Source organism: Rhinichthys klamathensis, unplaced genomic scaffold (assembly GCF_029890125.1).
Source record: "Rhinichthys klamathensis goyatoka isolate OS25496 unplaced genomic scaffold, OSU_Roscu_1.1 h1tg000157l_1, whole genome shotgun sequence".
NCBI lineage: Eukaryota > Metazoa > Chordata > Actinopteri > Cypriniformes > Leuciscidae > Rhinichthys > Rhinichthys klamathensis.
The window spans coordinates 4,753,833-4,763,397 of NW_026606692.1; the positions used below are offsets into that span (position 1 = coordinate 4,753,833).

The 9,565-nt window shown below is 36.8% G+C and overlaps 1 protein-coding gene across 1 annotated transcript; it reads left to right on the top strand.

Annotated features, from left to right (window-relative positions):
* Nucleotides 1-1,296: 1,296 nt before the first annotated feature.
* mylz3 (myosin, light polypeptide 3, skeletal muscle) lies at nt 1,297-6,999 on the top strand. The gene is made up of 6 exons (XM_056258724.1): nt 1,297-1,383; nt 1,750-1,780; nt 4,582-4,725; nt 4,840-5,010; nt 5,839-5,916; nt 6,527-6,999. The coding sequence occupies exons 1-6, from the start codon at nt 1,381-1,383 to the stop codon at nt 6,553-6,555; spliced, it is 456 nt and encodes a 151-aa protein (XP_056114699.1). The 5' UTR covers nt 1,297-1,380; the 3' UTR covers nt 6,556-6,999.
* Nucleotides 7,000-9,565: the final 2,566 nt, after the last annotated feature.

Sequence of the window (9,565 nt, forward strand, 5' to 3'; positions counted from 1 at the left end):
TTAATAGTAAACAACGGATTTGACATCCATAGGAGGCATTTAAATTGAAAGCATGTATAGTGGACACAAGCCATGTTTTCGCTTCATATAGGTGACAGAATATTAAACCAAGTGGCTAGAACTAACTTCACTTTTCTGAGCCATTTTTGCAATGACTTAATCAACTGGTGTCATGGTAGTTTAGTAGTGGATGAAGTGAGTTCTCAAGTTCACACAGGTGTAACCATAGACGTAAATTCATCACATTAATTGTTAACGTGATCCACTAATGTTTGACAACTACAAAGTTTACAGGTTTTAACCACTGTTCACATACTATTTTAAAATATTACAGTATACAGAATAAAGTGGGTGCAGTTAGCAGTACCTTTCTGAATATTGATTTTGACAAGTAAAACTTTCCTGCATCAACATATTTTGTTGATCCTGGAACAACAGTCCTGTCTGAAAATTCAGTCCTAACCCTATCCCTACCCCTAAACCTAACCCTACCCATAACTCATCCCTAAAATCAGAGGGGAATAGGTGGGTTGTAAGCCTTAAACTTGACATTAACAGTAAACGTGTCCCTCAAATCTGATTGGTTGTTTGGAATGTTGATCCAGGAACATGTTGTACTTGGTGAAATCACGGTCACCTTCTGAACAAAACCAGGGATTACCTTGAAAGTTGGTTTCACTTTCAAGTATTGTAGCTGGTAGCTCTCAAACAACACCCAAAACATTACATAACGTTAAATGAACTGCTCACATTATTCATAATCACATTATAAAAATAATTCATTTGATTTCTACTACAAGACAAATTTCAGTTACTGTTTTTAAGATGAATGATTTATTATATTTTGAGAGAGGATTGTGGCCCAAGTGCAAGTTCATTCATGCTGTGGTAACAGTCTTTGAGGAGTGTTTTTACTGGCTTCGCCATATAACCATAAGTGGCCGAGACCACCATATGCAAGTTATAAATATCAACAGTGTAATCAAAAGCCTTCCTGAGTTGCCTTCCGTTCATGCACAGAGCCCATATCAGGTGACATCAGGATCATCCCTGACCAGGGATACAAAATATGCAGAAATACCATGTAAATAAAGACATAATGCATGAAATTAAAATGCTGACCAAAGCCAAAGGGTCTTACAAGCAGCCTGGAGCATAATCTAAAAATACCACCGCACATGTACACTGGAGAAAGCAGCAACCTTCCGTCCAGCTTGACCTAAGAAAGTTAAAGAAGTTCCACGGCGTCACAAGATACGCCCCTTGACATCATTAGCATAGCATAAATAAGAAGGAGCTGGTCCATTGCTCAGGACCACTTTCCTGGGACTCCGGCTTCTGGACTTCTGCCCCTCTGCTCCTGCACCACAAAACTACATCATGGTGTGTACTTGGATTACGCTTGCTATTTTATCCTACCTTTTTCATGTTCGTCTGGCTCAAAAACTGTCAATAAGCCCATTGAAAGGAAGTAGGACACCTTTCTTCGATTTTCAAATTGACTTTGGTGGGGCATGACCCCCAATCCCAATCTGTTTGTCACTGCCAAAGAGAAAATCACGCAGCTAATGTATTCTCTTGCTGGATATATGTGCGCTTTTGAAGCAGTTATTTTGCTGATGTCCAAAGAGAGCTTATGTTTCCAAATGTATTTTAAAATAACTAATTATTTAGACTAGACTAGTGTGTGTATTGTGAGATGTTGGCAGGTTTGCCAATGGGACTGATGCATTGTTGTCTTTCTGGCAGGCTACGGAATTCTCTGCTGACCAGATTGAGGGTGAGTCTTCACACATTGGAGTTTCTTATGATGGGAAAATGGCTTTATGACTATAATTGACCAACAAAGTACAACTTTCTCTTCTCTTTGTTATAAATATAATGGGGATGTCCGAAATGTGTAATGTCGTGAATTAAGGATGAAAGACAATTCTTTCTCATTAAAGTAAATAATTACTTTGGGAAGCTCTTGAATATATAAGGCACTTTTTAAATAACACTATACTAAAAAATTGGTAGCACTTTACAATAAGGTTTCATTTGTTAACAGTTAACAACATAAGATAAGATGAATTAAGCATAAAGCATTTATTAATCTAAATCTCAACATTTACTGATACATGGTTCAAATCAAAGTTGCATCTGGTAACATTAGATAATGAACCTGACTAACATGAACTAACAAAGAACAGTCACACTTTAGATTAGGGTACAATTCTCACTATTAATTAACTACTAACTATGACTTTTGCCTCACATTACTGCTTATGTATGGTTAGTAAGGTAGTTGTTAAGTTCAGGTATTGGGTGGATTAAGGGATGTAGAATATGGTCATCCAGATTAAGACATCAATATGTGCTTTATAAGTACTAATAAACAGCCAATATCCTAGTAATATGAATTAACTAGTTGCTTATTAGCAACTAACTAAGATTACAATTCTTCTAATTTATTCAAATTCATTTTTATTGCATTTTAAAATGTAGACTGTATAGCCTTTACAGCTTTCCCCACACCCCCCAGTGCTGAGTATTCAAGGTAAATTAATCGATTAATGTTAAATCAAAATATTGGACGAATCTCTATTCTGATATCCCAGCTAGACTGTAAAAAGTGGTAACTTGCTATTGTTACCTTAAAGAGCCATTTTTACCTGATTTAACTCATAAAATTATTTTTGCTAGTATAAATTAATATATTTAGGTTGATTCAGTTATGCTAATATGTCAGTGATGCCATCAAATCTGCTTAATTTAAGCAAAAAGCAGGATGACTGATAAATTGAGTAATCCGAATGGAAATTATTTGCCATACCCTGTTGCAAAAAAGTCTGATCAAAAGCATAAATTTACTTAAGAATTCAGTTACCCATCCTCTCAGGCATGCGGTTCACAGCCTGGTGTTACTCATTTAGGTGCAGAAAGTATGTGGTTGGTTGTTGGGTGTATGTTACGCTGCTGTCAGCATTCTTGCTTTTGACTTGGGTCAGTCGAAGAGTGCCATATCCATTTATGGCAAGGGCTGCTTTCTCTGAGGGTATCGCCTGTCACGTCACGCATTGAGTGCCGCCTTCATCCAACAGCTGCTGGAGCTCAGAAGTCGTAGGATGCTATTTGTCTTTCAACTTAGTCTCCCTCACAGCCCATGGAAACGAAGTTGCTAAGCTCTTTTTAATTCTGCTTCCTTCCCCCTCCGCTTCATGTGCAGTTGGCAAAGGAGGGATGTGTAGGAGGCAATGTTAGGACACAAAGTTTCCTTGACCATGCCTGTTTTGAAAGCAATAATGTCCCTAAATTGTAAAATAAATTAGATAGATATGCAGATGGATAGATGGACGAATAGATAGATAGATGGATGAATAGATAAGATGGATAGATAGATAGATAGATGGATGAATAGATAAGATGGATAGATAGATGGATGAATAGATAGACGGATAGATAGATAGATAGATAGATAGATAGATAGATAGATAGATAGATAGATAGATAGATAGATAGATAGATAGATAGATAGATAGATAGATAGATAGATAGATAGATAGATAGATAGATAGATAGATAGATAGATAGATAGACATTTCTAAAAACAGATTTTAACTTTTAAATAAATATATATTAAATTCAAATACATTTTAATATAAAAGCTTTGAATTTAGTAATAAGTATAAATATTGACTATTATAAATCTGTATGATAACGTATACATTCAAAAAAATGAATGTGCATACAAACAGACGATAGACAGACAGACAGACAGACAGACAGACAGACAGACAGACAGACAGACAGACAGATAGATAGATAGATAGATAGATAGATAGATAGATAGATAGATAGATAGATATATAGATAGATAGATAGATAGATAGATAGATAGATAGATAGATAGATAGATAGATAGATAGATAGATAGATAGATAGATAGACAGACAGACAGACGGACGGACGGACGGACGGACGGACGGACGGACGGACGGATGGATATAGATAGACAGACAGACAGACAGATAGATAGATAGATAGATAGATAGATAGATAGATAGATAGATAGATAGATAGATAGATAGATAGATAGATAGATAGATAGATAGATAGATAGATAGATAGATAGATAGATGGATGGATGGATGGATGGATGGATGGATGGATATAGATAGACAGATAGATAGACAGATAGACAGATAGATAGATAGATAGATAGATAGATAGATAGATAGATAGATAGATAGATAGATAGATAGATAGATAGATAGATAGATAGATAGATAGATAGATAGATAGATAGATAGATAGATAGATGGATGGATGGATGGATATAGATAGACAGACAGACAGACAGACAGATAGATAGATAGACAGATTGACAGATTGACATATAGACATATAGACATATAGACAGCTAGACAGCTAGACTAGATAGATAGATAGATAGATAGATAGATAGATAGATAGATAGATAGATAGATAGATAGATAGTCCTATTTTGTACATTAGTCCAAATTTTGAGATTAAAATCCACCTTAAAAATGTCTATACTTCCAGATAACTGAAAGGGTCCCTTGTGTCCCTCTGTTACAGACTTCAAAGAGGCTTTTGGTCTCTTCGACAGAGTTGGTGACAGCAAGGTTGCCTACAACCAGGTTGCCGACATCATGCGCGCCCTGGGACAGAACCCCACCAACAAGGACGTAAAGCACATCCTGGGTGACCCCACCCCTGACGGTAAGACTTTTACTTTATATAATGCTGGCTTAAAACGAACGGACACAACTTATTTGAAATGCTTTACAAACCCTCACTAATTTGTGATGTGTGTGTGTAACTGTGCGCACACAGATTATGCCAACAAAAGAATTGACTTTGAAGGTTTCCTGCCAATGCTGAAGACCGTTGACGCCATCCAGAAGGGCACCCTTGATGACTACGTTGAGGGTCTGCGCGTCTTCGACAAGGAAGGCAACGGCACAGTGATGGGCGCTGAGCTGCGTATTGTGCTGTCAACACTGGGTGAGTACAAATGAAATGATTATGTAATTAACACCATGCATGTAAAAAAAATGACATCAGGTCAAGAAATCACCACAGGCAGCACAGTGATCAGAAAATATGTATTTTGACATATACACTACTTTTCAAAAGTTTGTTTGGAGTCAGTAAGACTTTTTATTATTTTTAAAATAAGTCTCCTATGCTCACCAAGGCTGCGTTTATATGATCAAAAATACAGTAAAAATTTTGAAATATTGTAATAATTCAAAATATGTTGTTATTTTAAAATGTAATTATATCCTGTGATGACTTCTCCAGTCTTCATTGTCACATTATCCTTCAGAATTCATTCTAATTTGCTAAATTGTGTCTCTAGAAACATTTCTTATAATTTATTGTAATATTTATTTATCTTTGTGGAAACTGTGATGCATTTTTTTTAGGATTATTTGATGATTTCCAAAAAATAGCATGGTACTGCCAGTTTTCTATTGATTGGTTGATTGATGAGACAAATTAATATGGCTATGAATTATATTAATTTGATTAAGAGTACTGAATAAGTACCATATTTAGATACACTGTAAAAAATGCTGGGTTGTATCAACCCTTGTTTGGGTCAAATATGGACAAACTTAACCGTTGGGTTTCAAATTTTCCCAACGGTTGGACTTGTCCATATTCGACCCAAACATGGGTTGAAACAACCCAGCATTTTTTAAAGTGTACCATTGTAATCTTAGGTACTCTTGCGTTACCATGTCCAAAAACCATAATAATACCATGGATACTTTTTAATATATGTTAAAGATTTGTCTTAACTAATACCTTTCATGGCACCGACAGGTGAGAAGATGACCGAGCCCGAGATTGAGTCTCTCATGCAGGGACAGGAGGATGAGAACGGCAGCATCCACTATGAGGGTATGTGTTTGGAAAACCCCTTCTGATTTAACCCTTCACTCTTAAAAATGAAGCTTCTTTATTGGAATCTATGGCTCCATGAAGAACCTTTAACATCCATGGAGCCTTTCCATTACCCAAAAAAGGTTCGCTAGATTTTTAAAATACATAAAAAAAACATGGTTCTTTTAAGAACAATTCAATGAAAGGTTCTTTGTGGAGCCAAAAAATGGTTGACTGCGAAAACCTCTTTTTGGAACCTACACTCTAAAAAATGCTGGGTTGTTTCAACCCAACTTTGGGTCAAATATGGACAAACTCAGCCGTTGGGTTAAATTTTTAAATTACATTTTTAACCCAACATTTGGGTTTGACCATATTTGACCCAAAATTGGGTTAAAACAACCGAGCATTTTTTAGAGTGTATATTTTTAAGAGTGTAACTTGTTTTAGGACACACTGCACAACAGTGACTGTACTGGCCGTCTTTTCTGCACTGATTGGAATGATATCACAAGCTCACCTGTCACTGTATCATTACGACCATTATTTTTAGAAGCCACCTCAGGCCTTGTATGGCGAGCCAGTAGGGATGATCTTTCCTTATGCATGTCGTCTTCTCCTCTTACAGCTTTCGTCAAGCACATCTTGTCCGTGTAAGAGGCCCTCGGTTGAGGGAGTGGTGAAGAAGGCTGAAATATATCTGCAGACCCCATGGTGTCAAGACATCCATTCTGTTTCGAAGACCAATCAATAAAAATGACTATGGGATGTCACTTCTAAACCATTCTGGTTTTTTTCCCCCTTTATTTGTTTTCTCCCCTCTCGCCCACCTTTTTGGAAGTTACACCGTCATGCAGTTGACCCTCCTTGCCTTCTTGTTCCGCCCGGGGCGGCTGTCCACAGTGGGATGGAGACCGGGGAAGAAGGAAAAGGCCACTCACGAAGTGAGGGTTGGTTTCCTCTTTCTCCACCCATCCAGGGTTACAACAGCACCGCCAGCTGTGTGTTAAAGGCACATGACATTGCTGTGGCCAGGCTGCCAATATTCCCCCATCCCAATTTTCACACAGTCATTTCACAATAAACCTTTTTCCAAAAGTACATCGAGTTCTTCCTTTTTATGCTAACCGATTTGGTCACAATGTGAAGCACATGTTCAAATTCTAGATAAGAGATGCCTGTATATATATGGGTGATGCCAATTTGAATTTGGCTTGCATCTTTTGCAGATCCAAAATAAACATAAAAATGCTGATGCATGTGTATCTTTAAAAAGAATTAAGCATAGTTTATGTTGGAGGTGAAAATCATCCATGCGGGATATACAGTCTTTCTGAAACTACAACAAAATATCTGAATTACTTTTACAAATAAGTAACGCGTCACTTTGTTTTCCATTTCTTGACTGACTGCTCTCTTGTCCTCATGTTGAGAGTAATCGGGAGTGAGTGCAGAGGCATTGTGTGCGTGGTGTTAACATGATGCTTATTGTAGTTCTAGACCAATGTGAGCATGTATTTACTCATCTCACTTGCACAAAAACAGATTCAATATTCATCAAAATAAATAAAAACAGTGAAATGCCAACTCAGAATATTATGCAAACCTCTGCGGGGTTTGTTTGAGCTGTGCCCTCCACTGTACAGATGTGAATTTGCATTTCCTTAAGCCCTGGGGCTTATTCATTCCACTTTTGGTGTGAAAGGGCCTTTACATTTGCCAAAAATATAACTTTTTTAATTAAGAAACAATTAAAGCCCAGCCAAGAAGAGAAGAGAAAAAGTAACACAACACATTACTTTCCTCAACACTGTGCAAGGAAAAGCAACACATAGAGGAAATGAAGCTATATAGAGAATTCAAGTCTCGGTATTCATAAGCAACAAGGTCCCATCCAAAAGCCAAAACGTATGGTAATGGTTTTTAATGCCTGTTTTCATATGAAATATCTACATGGTTCTCAGAGAAATTCAATATTTCAGGTGACTTTTATCAAACTGTATCTAAGCTGCATGCTCATATTAGTGTTTCCCTCATGTATTTACTTCATCTGGGCTCCATTTTCAGAAAGCATGCATCATTTCACTGCTATGCAGATGATTCCCACATTTATTTACCCCTGAAACGCAACAAACATGCTGCTCTGAAATATCTTTTTGCATGAAGTGAAAATGTGGTTTTCTCAAAATGTCTTATTTCTGAATAATCTAAAACCGAGGTTATAGTCTTTGGCCCCCGTGAAAACTTTAAGAGTAAAATTGACCCGGATTACCTTGCTCCTTTTACTTCATCCTGTATTAGGAACTTAGGTGTTTTCTGGGATCAGAACCTCAAATTTGAAAAACAAATAAATGCGATGATTAGTTCTTGTTTTTTCCAGCTACGTCTTCTCTCTAAGATTAAATCCTCTCTCTCTGAGAAAACCTTAGAGATTGCTATCCATGCGCTCATTAAATCTCGTTTGGATTATTGCAACTCTCTTTACTGGCATGTCCAACTACTCTATTGCTCGTCTCCAATTAGTACAAAATGCTGCTGCAAAGTTCCCCAAAAGAAAACGTAAATTTGATCACATTTCTCCAGTTTTGAAATCGCTGCATTGGCTACCTGTGCATTTTAGAATTGAGTTTAAAATTCTTCCCTTTGTTTTAAATCATTAAATAATCTGGCACCGAGCTATTTGTCTGAGCCACTCTGTCCAATCCCACACGGAATCTGAGGTCTGGTGATTTGAGACTTCAATCTGTCCCCAGATCACGATTAAAGCATAGAGGAGAGCCTTTGCTATTGCCGGCCCTGGGCTGTGGAACAGCCTTCCGGTTTACATCAGATCGGCTGTTTTTAAATCTTCTCTTTTTCTTTAGCTTTTAATTCATTGTGAGCTTCTGTCATGAATGTGTGGTTTGCCCTTGTCGCTTTATCTTGTGTTTTGGTCAGCACTTTGGTCAGCCATGTTTGCTGGTTTTAAATGTGCTATATAAATAAAAACAAACTTGAAACTTGAAACTAAGAAAACATATTTAGACTTTACAATAAGGTTCCATTTGTTAAAATTAGTTTACTATTAGTTAATATGAACAAACAATGAAAAATACTTCCAAAGCAATATTAGGCCTAATCTTAGTTAATGTTAATTTCAGCATTTACTAATAGGCCTACATAATTAACAACAAAAGCTGTGTCTGTTAATATTATTTAATGGACCTTAACATAAATTAACAATGAACAGCAGTAGGCCTAACTTTAACAAAGATGAATAAATATTGTAACAAATTTGTTAGTTGAAGGTAATGAAGCCTATACTGTTACCAAAATGTATTTAATTACTAGGGGCAGCTAATGGTTATCGAGTCAGACTGGTAACCCAAAGGTTGCTGGTTCGATTCCAGTACCGGTAGGAAATGACTGAGGTGCCCTTGAGCAACTGTGTCACGGTTTGCAGTGTGTGTGTGTGTGTGTGTTCACTATTCACTACTCTGCTCCTAATGTGTGTGCACAAACTTGGATGGGTTAAATGCAGAGGACAATTCCGAGTATGGGTTATCATACTTGGCCTTAACATGTCAACTTATAGGCCTAGGCAAACTTTTCATTGGAAACAAAGTCAAAAAAAATGTTTTCTCTTAGAAAACATTTAGTAAAGATATAAAATGGAATACAAATGATC